The 15943-nt window shown below is 41.2% G+C and overlaps 1 protein-coding gene across 30 annotated transcripts in view; it reads left to right on the top strand.

Moving 5' to 3' along the window:
• The first annotated feature begins 4960 nt into the window (after positions 1-4960).
• The window catches only part of RAP1A (RAP1A, member of RAS oncogene family), a 76817-nt gene continuing 65834 nt past the window's right edge, over positions 4961-15943 (top strand). For 10 of the 30 annotated variants that reach the window (XM_023640269.2, XM_070266328.1, XM_070266327.1 and 7 more), the window contains exons 1-2: positions 5054-5186; positions 12602-12695. In XM_023640269.2, coding sequence (XP_023496037.1) covers positions 12682-12695 — 14 coding nt within the window. In that variant the 5' untranslated portion in view covers positions 5054-5186; positions 12602-12681. 30 annotated transcript variants of the gene reach the window in all.

The following is a 15943-nucleotide window of genomic DNA, read 5'->3' as shown; positions in this document are numbered from 1 at the left end:
GTCCGAGGTCTAAAAATACATTTTCTAAACATTTATTAGATGGAGCCCCTTTTTATTGATTTGTATCACAGTCTGAATGCTTCTTAAAGGCCTCTTCCATAAATTGACCCCAGGAGCAGCTATGCTGGTCCTGCCAGTTGTAAGCATAGCCATGCTCTCGAGGATTACAAGCGAGAATTGAGTTGTAAAAGTGCCCGAAGTTTGGGAAGCATTTGCAAGAAATTCTCAGCAAACAGTACCAGGAAAAGAAAGACAGTCCGTTTCTCTTCAAAAGTTTAAATCTCATCTTAGGAAATCTCATGGTTTTGTTTTTGTTCTTAATTTTAAAGTCAGCTTATTAAGTTCAATGATAAAAGCTATGAGAAGAATATTTCCCTGAAAACTATTTTTTCTTAGGAAAAAAAGAAAGGAAAATCCGCACCCTTTCAGCATAGCCGCGGATGCTGTGGCAGTCAGGGCTCTCTGCAGATGGGGAGAGTCCACTAGTCAGTCAAGTCACTCTCCGGGTCAGCAGGATTGTAGTCTGGGTCATCCCCATTATCCTCCAGCTCCAAGTCATCCACTTCCAGGAACACAGTCTCCCCTACCTCCACACTGTTTCCAGCATCCTCTAAGAACTGGATAGCAGATGTGTCAAGATTATAATCTGTTTCAAATGGCTGTTTCCCACTTTATTTGTCCCTGCTTTTCTTTCTTTCCTTCGTTTCTTTTTAATTTCCAAGAGTTCGGCATCAAACTTGGTCTTCCAACTTAAGAAATTCTCGATTGTAACAGGAGTGCTGTGAAATAATTGCCTTTCAGCTTCTTCGGTTTCTTTTTCTTTTTGTTTCTCCCAGAGTATAAAGACTTTCTCTTTGAGGGTTAGCAATCATACTCTTAGAGAGAGAGGCAAGGATGCTCTTCAGAGTCCATGAAAGTGTATAACTCAATTCAGCAGCTAGTTGAGGAGCACCTCTTATGTATAAAAAGTGAGACCGACCCTGCAAGAGGCGCTAACATAATTACAAGTGATTTGCAAGGAGGAATATTTAGTAATGGGCATGAAATGATTACACAAAACTCACGATGAGGCAGCATATAATGCCACAAGGGAAGTAAAAACAGACCAGGATTTCAGAGGAGAGCAAACATCACAAAAGGTTCCAGGTAGGAGCTACATTATGAGACAGGCCTTCAAGGACGTCAACAGATTTGGGGTCTAGAAGAGGTCATGGGAGGCACTGTTCCAGGCAGAGACAATTTAGGCAAATGAGTTGGCTCATTTGTAAAAAGTTGGTAGGAATTATAGCAGTCAGTTCCATTTTGCTTGAGGACCAGCTGTATATACGTAAGGTAAGGCTGCAGAAGTGAGATGGAGACCCATCACTGGGCAACTGTCAGATTAAGTAGTTTGCAGCCAAGTCGACAGGGAACTGCTGATGATTTTTAAATAGGGTGGAGTCATGATCTGGCCACTGCTTTGGGGAGATGGTTCTGGGAAGAACACAAGACAGATTGAAGGGAAAGCAACGAAGCAGGAAACCAAACTGGAGACGACAGCCAAAGTGAAGACTAGAGGGAATCAGTGCCTGACCTAGGGTAGTGGCCACACAGACAGAGAGGAGGGGGCGGATGGAAGAGACACTGTGTAGGAAGGAGCCATCTGTCTGTCCAATATAGGAGCTCCCAGCCACATGTGGCTATTTAAATCTAAACATAAAATCATTAAAATTAAATAAGACTTAAAATCCAGTTCCTCAGCTCTATTAGCCACATTTCAAGCGCTCAAGAGCCACATGTGACCCCAGTATTGGACTATGCAGATAAAGAACATTTTCACCATGGCTGAAGGCTCTACTGGGCGGTGCAGATTGCTACATTTTGGGGACTAATCAGGTAGTGGGATGGGGAAGAAGGATGAAAGGTGGCTGAGGTTTCGCGGCTGAGTGAGAAAGGTAGTGCCATGAGCACAAAGAGGAAGTCAGGAGGAGGAGGAGCTGGACTTAGGAGGAAAAAAGTCGTTTAGTTTCACTGAAACACCAGGCAAGATACAGGGTCTACACAAATGCTTGGGTGTCCACAGTGACAGGAAAGAGTGGGTAAAGCAGAGCACCCAGGGGCTCTCCCAGGGCTGGTGAAGGAGCCCCAGCTGTATCTAGTTGGCTTACCCCCTCCCATGCTCAGTTTCTCCCCAGCTTGTGCAGCTCCCTCCACCTCTCCCAAACCAATGGCTCCCTGGCATGCACTGTGACAACAGGAGCTCCAGGACTCTGCTGTTTCCTCAGTTCCCTGGTGCCTGCCTGAACCCTTTTCTCTCACAGATGCCTTCACTTCTTTTCTGCCAACAGACTCACTCACCCTTCCCCATGCTCAATCCTTGGAAAGTCCCCCTGCCTCCACGTATTTGATTGCTTCCTCTTGAACTATTCTTTCTCAGAGGGACTACCAAAGCACTGACCTCACTGGTTTTTCCTTGCCCTCTCTTCCCTCCCGGTTGAGATTCCAGGGTCTATTATTAGTACCACTCCCTGGCACCTAGCCCTACCCCTCTCACTGACTTTGATCAGAAAACCCAGCCCTGGTCAAACCCAACTCTCCTTCAACCCCCTCCAAGCATCAGAATGTGGCTGGAGAAAAACTACACATCTTGCTGAGTGGTCTCCCTTTAAATATAGGGCCACTAACTCAAGAGGACCCTCAGTGTTGTCCACACTACACTTCTCTAGTGACTCTTCCACTCTCCAAAGGGAATTCTTTTCCACCTTCTTCTATCCCATTAAGTAGCCAATAACCCCTCCCCACTCACAGCTTTTTATCATAGAGTAAAGGAAAGCACAGCCCAGATCTACTTCATCAAACCCAGTGAGGCAGCTGGCACACATGGTGCTTAGTACATATTGGAAAAATGTACACTGTGTGTGTGTGTGTGGTGTAGGATTGCTAAAAGGCACCACTCCTCCAGGTGGAGAAATGAGAAAAAGGGCCCCTTCCTCCACGCTGATGTGGCCCCACTAGGGCACAGAGCTTAGCTGGCAGAACAAGGGCTGGATTTCAGCTCCCATCTGCCGCCCCTTGCTCCGCTGTGGCCTCAGCATGCCATACCAATGTACTGCCCAACCTACCTGCATTTGCACCCACAGACTTGGCCTTTTCTCCAAAAATAGTATGTGAACGTACTGTCCTTGCTCCTATCCAAGGCCAGCCCCTTCACTTCTGTGCTAGGTCCCACTGCTTCTCACCTACTTGAGGACAACCTTTCTCCAGCTGTCTCCTCTTATCTTCTGCACCATCACCTTTACCTCTCTAAAGCATCGTTCCAGCATACCAACATGAGGAAACATCTCCCCTCTTAAATACCCTCCCTTGATCCCCAGTACTCCTCTGGCTGCTGCCCATTTCTCAGTTGCTCTTTATAGTGAAGCCCCTCAAGAGCTGTTCAGACTTGCTGCAAACACTTCTCTTCCTTACCTCCCATTCTCCTGTTAATGTGCCCTAATCAGGCTTTCTCCCCTGTGACTCCATTGAAACTGCTTTCGTCAAGGTCATCAGCAACCTTCATCAGGCCAAATCCAATATTCAAACTCTCAGTCCTCATCTTACTTATTTCAGCAATATTTGATAAGACTGATCACTCCCACCTTCCTGTAACTATTCTCTTATCTTCCAACACTCCACCCGCTCCTGGTGTTCCTCCTATCTGACTGGTAGCTCCTTGTTTTCTACTTAATCTCCGAGTGTTGGAGTCCCTCTCTCCTCCAGCTACTCCCCCTCCCCAAGGGATTTCATGTAGGACTAATGCTTAAAAACCATCTACTGTAGGTGCTGATGAATTCCAAATTTTTATCTTCAGACTCACATATCCAATCGTTTACTCAACATCTCCACTTGGATGTCTAACAGGCACCTTATATGTAACACGTAGAAAACAAAACTCTTGATTTCCCCCACCCCCAATTTGCTTCTCTTTGTGTCTTCCCCATTTCATTAAATGGCATCACTATTAACCCATCCTCCAGGCTCTAAACCTAAGAATCATCCATGATCTTTCTGTTCCTTCACATACTTTCTGCCAAATCCATTCCAATTCAAAATATATCTGAATAGACCTTTTCTCACCCCCTCTCTGCTGCCCTCCTAGCCCAAGCTACCACTAACAGCCTCCTTACTGGTCTCTCTGTGGACATCTACGCTTCCCTCTTGTGTATTTTACACACGTTAGCAAGAGTAACTTTCAAAAATGTGAATCAGATGCAGTCAGTCATTCCTCTGCTCACCTTCCCATGGCTTTCCCTTGCCCTTATAATAGCCCATGAGGCTCTGGAGGATTGGGCCACATCCCCACCTCTCTCAGCCTAACTACTACTGCCCTCTGGCCAGCTGACTCTATTCAGCCATACCTGACTTTTGTTGTTCCTACAATATACTACGCATGTTACCACCTCTGAACTTATGGCTGATTTTCTTTCAGCCTGGAAAGGTTATTCTCCTACCATCCACCCCAACGCCACGTGTTTGCTAGGCTCATTCCTTCCTATCATATGTATATGTGTTCAAAGGTTTCCTCTGAGGGACAATATCTGGCCAGCTATAAAGTCACCCCATTCCCTGATTTATTTTTCTTCACATCATTTATCACTATCTGAAATTTTTGATTACTTCTTTTTTGTCCGTCCCCTCTCTCCCACCCCGCCAGAATGCAAGTTCCACGAGGGCCTCTGCTTTCCTATGGCTTTATCTCCTGTGCCTAGAACAGTGCCTGGCACCCACCAACTGCTCAGTTAGTACTTGTCGAATGGTTGCATCCCATCCAAAACTCTATTCCTCCTGAATCTTCGGATCTTACCCCATTTCACTTCCGGCCTCATCCACTCCCCTACCCCGCCCTCCGCAAAGCCGCAACTCTCCGCTCCTCCCCCGTCGTTCTTAGCTCTCCCCACCCCTTCCTGCGCGGCTCCTTTAAGCGGACTCCGGAACGCCGCGGGGAAGGCGGGCCGAAACCGCCCCGGCGCTGACTCGGAGGGGCGGGGCGGGGCCAGGGGGAGGGGCCTGCGTGCTGCGTGCGTGCGCGTTCTGGAGGCGCCGCCGCCGCCGCTCCCGAGGCTGCCGCCGCCGCCGTCGCCGCGCAGAGCCGGAGCAGGAGCCACGGCCGAGAGGAGAGAGGAGGGAGGAGGAGGAGGAGGAGGTGGAGGAGGCGCCGGACCGGGGGGGTGAGTGAGGGGCGGGGAGCCCGAGCCGGCTCCAGAGGGAGCTGGGGGCGCGGGTCGGCCGGGCTGGGGCTGAGGCGGCTCGTGTCGCCGGTCAGTCCCCTGGCTCCCCCTTCCTCCTCCGCGTTCCCTCGGTGTCCGGGGCGGCGGCCCGGGGGCCTGGCCGGCGGGAGGGGCCAGGGCTCGGGGAGGCCCGGCCGCCGCCGCCAGGGCCAGAGCCAACCACGCCCGCAGACCAAGCCGGTCGGCTGTAGCTGGGCCTGCGGGAGACGGACGGGAGGGGCCCGGGCCGGGTGTGGGAGAGAAAGAGGACATTGTGTCCCCCACCCTCCAACTCCCCGAGGTGTCATGGCACAAGCCTATTTCCCTCGCCATCTCCCCGGACACAGTGCCCTCGCCCCTCACCGCTGGGAGATGTAGAAGATGGGACCTCGCTGCCTTTTTCCTCTTCTTGCATGTCCCCAGACTGGGGTCAGATCTTCCTTCAAACCCAGCTCACCCTTTGGGGCGCACACGAAGAGGGGGTTGGAGGGTTGGGTGAATTTTCTGTCCTCCCTCATCTCTAGAAAGGTGCGGGTGGACGGAGCCTTGCCTTCTCTGTGTTCACTTCTGTCAGGGCTCAGGGTCGCCTTCCCTTCCTTTATTTCCCCAGTGCACAGGGCTGACATCTCGACATCCCACTCCACCTCGCAGCCCCTTTCCCGCCCTCTTTCCCCCATGTCTTCCGTAGCCTGCCATGTGTTCGCCTTTTCGGCGTTGCTTTTCTTGAGTCTCTGCTGCTTCCCTGAATTTTGTTAGGGAAGAGGTCACCGTGTGATTCTTGTCTTCCTAGAACCTGGGGCTGGTAGGAGTGTCGCTGGCCCCCTCACTCAGGAAGTTAAGGACAGTGTCTTCAGCTGAATTGTGTAATTTGCTGCTATGGGGAGAAGATGAGGGGAAGACTAAAAAATGGGATCCCCTCACAGGGCTAAGAACCAGAGTTTAGGGGACCTTTTGACCTCTTGGAAAAGGAACTAGCATTGAGGAGTTATGTATTCCTTTTTGAGAGGGAAGATCGATGGTTTTGGCACTGCTTTGAAGGGAGGAGGGTGTAAGAAATGAAAGGGGATAACAAGGCAGGAGGTTAATGGGCCACAGCTTTACAGGTGGCCACAGTTTTCTGCTTCCTGCGTGTGGGATGATGATTCTTTCTGTTTTTATCACAGTAAGAGTAAAGTATCAGCACTTAGTTTTACCAGGGGGCTCCTACCTTCAAAAGTATGCTGAAGGGCAGTCTCAGAAGGGATGCTGCTGGAAACAGGATTTGGAAACTTTCTTTTGGTTTCCTGTCAGAGCGTGTGGGGGTGGGCATGCGAATGTGTAGTTTTTCTTTTCTTTTGATGTAATTGAGACCTGTGATATTTTGACATAATAAGCACTAAGCCTGGCCCCAAGCTCCTTTCTGTCTTTATTATGGTTTTTAATAACACTTTTTGTTTTGAAATTATATTTGTGTTGGTTGAATGAAATTCTTTTTTAGTCTGGTGTTTCAGTGAATCCTGTATCCTCGATATTTTTTTTTATGTACTACAAAGTATGATTAGGTGAAAGGTATTGAGGATGATATGGTGCCTGGCACATAGCAGGCACTTGGTATTTCTTGAATGAATTGAATGATTATGAGGATGAGTCTAGGTATTATATAGTTTCTATCCTTTTGAGATGTAGTTTATGTTCAAATATTCCATTTCACTTCCAATATATAAAATAATAATTCTTAACCTTTTCTAGGCCACTGAAGCCTTTGAGAATGTGATGAAATATGTAGATTCTCTCCCCAGAAAAAAAGTACAGCATTTATGCACGAAATTTTGCATTCAGTTTCAGGGACCCTCTGAAGTCACTTAGGGATACCTGTCTCCAAAGTAAACTGGAATCCCTGAGTATTATTCAGTTACATATTAAAGTGTTCAAAAAGCCTTTGTTCACTTTCTCAGTGGCCTCAGGAATGACAGTGTCTACACTTACAGACTAAACTTTGGGTCTTTGGGAACAAGATTTCAGAGTGATTGTTATTACAATTTTATGGGGAGAGGTTCTCATTAATAACTAATACCAGACAGTTGTAAACTAATATACTCATGACTTGCAAGGAAATAAGTTATAGTCACTTTTGGCAGCTTAAAATCATAATCACGACTGACTGATAATTTTTATTGTACAAACTGCTTAGCAATATGATCAACACTCGAAAAATGTTCACAAATCAAACTATTCATTTCTCCTGTTCTCTTCCAAGCTTGTTTATGTGCATGGTTTTTCTTGTAGTTAATAATTATTGTATCAGCATTCAATATTAATTCAACAAATGCTTTTTGAATGCTTATGTGAATAAAACAAAGTCCTTGCTGTCATAGAGCTTATATTCTAATCAGGAGAGATGGGCCATAACCGAATAAATATAGAATATGTCAGATGATAAGAGCTCTGCAGAAGAGTAAAGTAGGGTGAGAGTGTAGAGAGAAACAATGGCTGAGAAGGGTAGCCAGGAAAGACGTAAGACTAGAGCAGAGACATGAAGGAAGTGAAGGATGGGTGCTCTCTTGGGGAAGAAAGGTTACAGGCAGAGACAAGTGCAAAGACTCAGTGTACTTGGTCTTTTTTAGAACAACTAGGAGGCCAGTAAGCAAGAGGGAAAGTGAGAGAGCTTGAGGTTAGAGATGCAGCTGGGGCCGCTGTAAGGCCTTGTAGACCATGCTATGAATTTGGATTTTACTTTGAATAAGATGGGAAACCATTGCAGGGTGTTCTGTTCAGGAAGACCTGTTATGATTTAAGTTTGTGAGAATCATTTTGGCTGCTGGGTGGAAATCAGCTTGGCAGAGAAGCCGGGTGGGCGGGGATGGGGGAGGAGTTGGGGGAGGCAAGAGTGAAAGCAAGAAGACCAATTAGGAGGTTAATCTTCATTTTAAACCTTTTTCGGTGGTTGCAAAATAGTCCATTTACCTACTGTTGGGTATGTTGGTAGTTTCTTTTTCCTCCTATTAAAATAACAATGAAATGAACACCTTTGTATATGCAACATTGTCTTTCTTTTGGAATATTTCCTTGGGACTGATTTCCAGAAGAATTACTGAATCAAAGTACTGTATGAATATACTTGTCTTCTTGGTGTATCTGAATTCCTTCAAAGAGTAGGTTGTGCTAGTTGAAGTGAGGCCACAGTTATTGATCGTAAGTTTCATGCAATGTCACTTGCATTCAGTATTATTATTTAATACTTTAAAAATAATCTGAGTTAGAAGAAGATTGTTAGGTTGAATTTTCCAGTAGCTCACATCTAGAGTTCATATGTTAGCTCACCTCTCTCTCCAACACTTAACATCAGGGTGCTCATTGTGGGGGATACAAAGATGAATTAGACAGGGTCTCTGCCCTCAGGGAATTTTACATTGTCGTCATTTGTAATTGATAGTTAAATAACTTCAAATCTTGCCAGTGTTTACTGTTACCCCTGAACTTTGTTAGTATATGGTTGATGATCTTTTATGTAAAATAGGCATTCCATTCAAGCGTCTAATCTTTCATATTGGTAATTTCTTTTTTTTCCACAAAGGGATTTTTTTAAAAGGTATCTGCAATTTAATTTCTGTTTTGTGTGTCTTTAGAGTCCTACAACTATGATAGCCCCGTGTTTTGTTCTTTGTAATAAGTTATGCAACTAGTACTTAGTTGAGGACTCTCACAGTTGAGTTTTTAAATTGTTGTAATTCTTTTTAGTTATTCAAAACACAGACTATTGTTTCTGTTAAATAAGGTCAGCATTGCATCTCTGAAATTTTATTTAGTTTATAAGGGAGGATGATACCAGTCTGTTTTGATAGAAATTATACCACTGTGAGGACCTTGCTCAGGGTTTCTGGTTCTGAAATCTAGATAGCTTGATTTGGCATGAGCCAGGAAACTCCAGCTTCCATAAAGTGAGTGGGTTGAACTAGTTGAGTTACCTGCAGGCACCTAGCACTGCGTCTGACACATGCTAGGGACCCAGCAAATGTTCATGGAACCTCAGATAACCTCTAAGCTCCTAGTTCTAAAATTCTCCTATTTTTTTTTTTGAGGAAGATTAGCCCTGAGCTAACTACTGCCAGTCCTCCTCTTTTGCTGAGGAAGCCTGGCCCTGAGCTAACATCTGTGCCCATCTTCCTCTACTTTATATGTGGGACGCCGACCACAGCATGGCGTGCCAAGCAGTGCCATGTCCACACCCGGGATCCGAACCGGCGAACCCCAGGCCGCTGAGAAGTGGAGCATGTGAGCTTAACCCTTGCGCCACCGGGCCGGCCCCTAAAATTCTCCTATTTTAGAAGCTCGATCTCATATAAAGCATTTATATCCTAATGTTGTAGTGAGTTTAAAATTGTGAACATAAACTTACTTTCTCTTATTGTTCCTTTTCAAATTAAGCTCATCAATTTTAAAAAGTTACGGCGTATTTCCAGGTATTTTTTGCTCATTCTGATGTCATATATTGCTGCGTGACTTAATGCCAAATTCACATCTTATGGAAACAATTAGTGTTCAACATAAAAATATTTAAGCTTTCATATGTTACTGAGACAGATGAAGCATCCATTTTTTTCCTTCTTTTGTTTGTGAAATTTGGGAATTACAAGTGGTAGTTTTTATGTACTTTTATATACCGAGATAATATTGACCCATTCACGTTTTGAATTTTTGTAATAAGTTGTTTGAGTTTGCACTTAATGATTCCTACACTCTCTCTCCAGTCCTCTTCGCACACAGTTTTGAGATGACTGATTAAGAGGGCAGTTTACTTCAAAGTTAAATGATCCAAATGGGTATTGAACCTATAAGCATAGCTTATCATGATGCTCTGAACAACAAAGCAGTTCAACAGAAAAGTATTCCATGCTCTCATTTCCAATTGAAAATAGGCCTTTTAGAGGTAGAAGGTACACACATGCACCAATAAAAAAGGGAAATTGTATGTGATGATTAAAGTTGAGTTAAAGCAAGAAATAGTGTACTTTTATAAGTGGTCTAAAAATAATCCTTTTAATATAATTTTCAGAAGTATGTGATATACACATGGAGGATTAAATATGTTCTATGAAATTAACTTCAATCATTAGACAGGTTAATGGGTTTTTTTCTTTTTTAGGCACTAATGACTTATTTATTTAGGCTATAAAATAGGTTAGATAAATCTGGAAAAAAATTTCTTTGCATATCCAGTTTTCCCAGATAGTTTCCTATCTCTAGCCTATTTAGTTCATATTGATAGAGTGTTTCAAAGTGTGGAATGATAAAGTTAACCAAACTTGCAATTAAACGTGTAATCCTATGTTTAGTTTCAGAATATATTTAAATTAGGCCATATTTCATAAGAATAGGAATATACTAAATTACACATTATAACTGATAAAAGACACTTGGAGTCGTTCAAACTTGAAGTGCCTTGCTTTGAACTCACAAGTATATATACCTGTAACATTCATAGTTGTTTGCAATGGTCTATTATACTCAACTTATTCTGGTTGTGAAAAATAGCTTTGCTCAGGATAGAACTGTGATTTAGTTATTAATGACAAAAGCGTGAAGTAAGAGATGCACAAAGAACTGGGTACAACTGTTTCTTTGGACAAATCCCAAGTGCAGTTTGTAAAATTCTGAGTTAGTAGTAGGAAATTCTCTCTTATTGCAGACTGAACATTTCAGATCTGTCAAATGTGTAATTCCAGAGAGTAAATTCATTCACTGTATTTTCAGTGATATTTTTAAATTCATTTATAAATGGGATCATTCTGTTCTAGACAAGTTGGCTGTATTATAGAACATTAAGCAAGCAACCATAACTTTTTATTTTAGCAGTTGAAATTTAGCACAAATCTTTGGATTTTATATAGTTTTCAGTATCTAGCCCAAATCATTGATGTCTTTTGAACTGCCTTTTAAATTCCATTGTATGCTTGTGAAAAATGTTGCATAATTTCATTAATAGATTTCAGATTCAGTCATCGAACAGATATTTGGGTGACCCAATATTAGGCTCTTTGATGGAAACTCAGATGTGAGGCTTTAGTTTCTGCTTTAAGGAATTTATAGTCCAGTAATTTATTTTGTTTGCCAGGACCTGACATATGTTTTATAAATAAATGTATTTTCATGATAGGGTAAAAATAGATTGATAGTCATTTTCTAAGTAAAATCAACGTGATATTTTAAATTCTTTCTTAGTTACTCAACAGCTATTTCTGTGGTTTTATTTTCTAACAACTTTTTAGTATTATTAGAGCAAACCTGTTTCCCAGTTACTTAATAGTAAAATAAGAATAATTTGCTCTATTGCTTATTTTGCCTTTTTACTTAAAGACTTTTTTTTTTGGTAAATTGCTTTTCTGCATATGTGCCACATCATAGGGAAGTTTTTCCTTGTTCAGCTAGCAGTTTTAATTCTACTTTTAATGTGAGAACTTGTTTTTTTGTAGAACAGCTTAATATTTTTTCTACACTGATTAAAATCATCCTGGGCCATTAACATTAACTATCCACTGGAACAAAAATATGCATGTAGACAAAATTCATCAATGTGCATTTTTAGTCAGTGTTGGTAGCTTGCTAGCTTTATTTTCAAGTTCCTCCCCTCTCTGGACCTAACTATGATGTGCTTATAAGGCAACAACAGTATATTTAGTTAATTTGCAAAACAAGAATGCTTTTTCTGGTTTTTCTATTTTGCATGTTTAGAGTTAGGATTAGTTAGACATTGATTATTCTCAATAGCCATACAATAAAACAGTTCATTTAATCATGATGCTTCCTGTTGGAAAATTGCCTGACTTTTAGGTGGCAAACCTTGTACAATTTCATGAATACTACTGAGTTTTGGAAGACATTCTTTACACAGTCTAAAAGTAAACCTGAGCTTAATAGAAGCTGGAAACAAAGTAAGCTTGACGTTTTCTTTGCACTAGGAAGTGTAGTTTCTATTCCAAGTGATATGCCCTCATTAGGTTCAGGATCATTTTCAGTGGTTATAACAGCTTAAACATTTTTTTTCTGTTTAAAGTAATTCATGTTCTCTTGTGGCAAATTTTGAAAAAAACATAAACGTAAAGAAGAAATTTAAAATCACCCATCAACTATCACCCAGAGATAATTACTACCAACATTTTAATGTACATTTTTCTAGTTCTTTCTTTGCATGTACAGATTTTTTAATTTTTTAAAAAATTGGAATTATGCTTTTATGTAGACTGTTTTGCTCCAACTTTTTCCTCTGAACAGGATATTAGTCTCCTCTGTGGGACTTTCAGATTGATTCTTTATAATATTACTATTTTAAATAACACTGGGGCAAGCATTTTTGTACATGTATCTTTGATTGCATCTCTGTTTTTTTTTTCTTCCTTTAGGATAGATTCCCAGAAGTGGGATAACTGGATCAGAGGGTGGTTACCCTGTGTATAAGAGTGTGTGTCTCACTGCACCTTCAATGGCATTGAGTAGGTCAGTTTTTACAATCTTTGCCAATTTGATAGATATGTTACAATTCTTGGTTGGTAATCGCAAAATCCTCATATTAAGAATCTGTAAAATCATCATAGTGTATGATTAGTAATTTGCAGTTATCTTTGAAAAAGTCTGTTGGAATGAATTTCTTTGAAAATATTTTAGGTAAAAGAAATCTTTGTGACAAAAAAGACATTCCTTTAAATTGCAATTTGAGCGTTGTTCTTTTATTAGAAAGAAATAGCATTTTAATGTTCTCCCTTTACAAAAATGACAAATGTAAGAAAGCTTATAGTATGTAGTAAGTAGAAATATTATATAAAACTAAATTATCTCAAGTAGATGAGGGAGTAGTCACAGGGTTCAAACTAAAAACAACGTAATGTTTAGAGCAGTGACTGGAGTTAGGCAGTCTAGGTTCAAATCCTTGCTTTGCCGCTTACTAAGTATGATTTCAGGCAACTTATAAGTCTATAATTTGAGGTAACTTACGAAGTATATGATTTAATGTTTTTGAACTTTGACTTTCTCATCTTTAAAAGGAGAATAATAATACTTCATAAGATTATTAGGAGGATTAGAAATGCTGTGTAAAACTGCTTGGTGCGTAGTAAAAGCTAGCTATTGTTAATTTTTTTTGGGGGGGGGCCCAGTTTTTGGGAGGTGGGGCAGGAGATATCATTTGTGTGTCCTTTTTTACACAAGTAAATGCAGAGATGCAAAAGGGCCGTGAGCAGTGGCAGCTGGAGGGGAGTGGTAGACATTCTTTGTGGTAGGAATGACATGAGCCAAGATAGAAAGTTCTAGAGGACAGGAGATTGATTTGAAGAAGGATAGGCTTGTATAATTAGAAAATATGACAAGAAGGCCGTAAAGATTGATTGGGGCTAGACTTTGGAAGTCATTAAATGTGAGGTTGAGAAGTATAGGCTTTATTTAGGAACACAGGAAGTTTTGATATGAGGAAAATGACCCGATCAGAGCATTCCTCTTTTGGAAGATGAGTTTGGCTACAGAGTACAGAATGAATTGAGGAAGAAAGAGACTGAAGACAGGGAGCCTGGAGTAATAACACGGGTAAGGCGAGATCTAAGATCTGAGAATTTAAAGGAAAAGAAGAGGGAAGGTTTTGGGGGGAATTGCTGGGAGTCACTGTTGTGAAGGTCTCTGGATCTTCAAGTGTAACCAGTTTGGAGATGAGTTGAAAAGAAAGAGTCTTGAGTCTAAGGGATAGGCTACATGGAATTAGGCAATCTCTGAGAGAAGATAGGACCTAGTACACTTTGGCTGTTGCTACCTTTTTTGAAAATTGAAGGGTAAAGGTTCGTATTATTTCATCAGTGAAAGCTTATGTTTATGCTATTTATTTGACAAATATATAGTCTCCTGCAGAAATTTTATTTATTTAGCATTTTGAATCCTTAGTTAACGGAATCCTCAGTTTTAGACATTGTATTTCTGGAGCTATTACCTTAAAATTCTTCACTGTAAGATGAAATTCTTCTGCACGTGGTCTTTCCAGCATTCATGAATGCTGCTGGACTTCAGAAACATCAGTTGTGTGAGCAGAACTGATGAAAAGTGAAGTAGATTTCTTGTTTGTTAAGCAGCTTAGAATGTTGAGGGCAGTGAAATATGGAGCAATGAAAAATAGGAAATTGAGTATATGATCTTTAGAAAAAATAGTACTTTTAGTACTGTTCTCTCTTCCCCTTTAATTTAATTAAAAAAAAAAATGAGTTTTCACATGCTATTCTTGGTCGTTGTAGTACCTGGCTCTGGCTCTACTCTAATTGTACTTTCCACTTGGCTGAATAATATATGTAAGCAAGTTAAGCCTCAAGTTTGGTATTAACATTTCTTTGACTGATAAGTAAACTCACATGAGCCGTGAATTAGCTGCTCGCTGTCTTCCTTTAATATTATCAGTTGAGAAAAGAAACATCCCCCAATTTTCAATAAATAAATACAGGCTTTTGATACTTTCAAGATGTTTGCATTTTTTAAACCATTGAGTTGGGTTTTTTTTGTGTGTGAGGAAGATTGGCCCTGAGCTAGCATCTGTGCCAGTCTTCCTCTAATTTGTATATAGGGTGCCACGACAGTGTGGCTTGATGAGTGGTGTGTAGGTCTGTGCCTGGGATCTGAACCCTCAAACCCTGGGCCGCTGAAGCCGAGCACGCAAACTGAAACACTACGACACTGGGCTGGCCCCTAAACCATTGAATTTTTATACCTTTCTTAATGTTCCTTTTAGTTTTCAAATATTGTCTTAACTCAGAAATAAAGTCCTTATTATTTTTATTCAAATCTCTTCCCTTTAAAAGTACCCTTGAGAATATTTTTAAATTAATAAGCAAATGTAGCACATAGTATTGAGGAGTGTGTTGTGTTACTTTTTACAAATACTATGCTTTTCTTATGTGAAACTCCCAAAAGCCCAGATCTGGTCAACTGAATAGTTCTGTTACTAAAGAGACTTCAGATACTCAAAACAATGATTTAATGGTGCAAATTATAAGACTCCAGTTGAGTCTATTTTGAATTGGTTTGAAGATCTTTCTGTTTGCCAACAGAAATCAGAACTGCAGTCATTCTCCTAGGACTGATCATGCTTGCCCTTCCTTCCTCCTCCTCAGCCATCACTGAGAACAGGATCTTCCCTGGTTTGGGCCATTCTGGCACTCACTATGGTGGCAGCTCTGGCCTTCCCATTCTGTGTGTTTTACGTTCTTAGAAGCCTGCTTGCATCTTGGCAGAAAAATAAGTTATTAGATTGAGTGGCTAGCAGCTCATGGTATACTATCATAAGAAAATTTACAGTTTTTTATGTCAATAATACCTCAATAAAGCTGAAATTTTAAAAAATCATCCAACTTAAACAAAAATTCATTCAATTTTTCTATGCGGTGACATATGAAGTATGTGAAACATGAATAGATTTTCATATCCTTCTATCCCAAAGGATTGGAGTAAAAGAAAATAAAGACCACTGGCTGAGTAGAATATTGTTGTGTACATTTTTCTTCTTCTTTTTATCAAAAGAACTTTATTCCTTTTGAATCAGCAATTTTGAATGCTAAATGTAAATTCTTAACTAAGAAATCAGAGTCCTTCCCCAAAATAATCTTAAACAGTTTGGTTAGTTATCCGACAAATGTTTACTGAGTGATTATTGGATGCCTGGAACTATTCTAGGAACTAGAGGTGGAGCAGTGAATAAAACTTATCCTTTATGCCAGTGG

The sequence above is a fragment of the Equus caballus genome, chromosome 5, assembly GCF_041296265.1.
Source record: "Equus caballus isolate H_3958 breed thoroughbred chromosome 5, TB-T2T, whole genome shotgun sequence".
NCBI lineage: Eukaryota > Metazoa > Chordata > Mammalia > Perissodactyla > Equidae > Equus > Equus caballus.
This window is presented reverse-complemented; position numbering and strand designations above follow the sequence as displayed.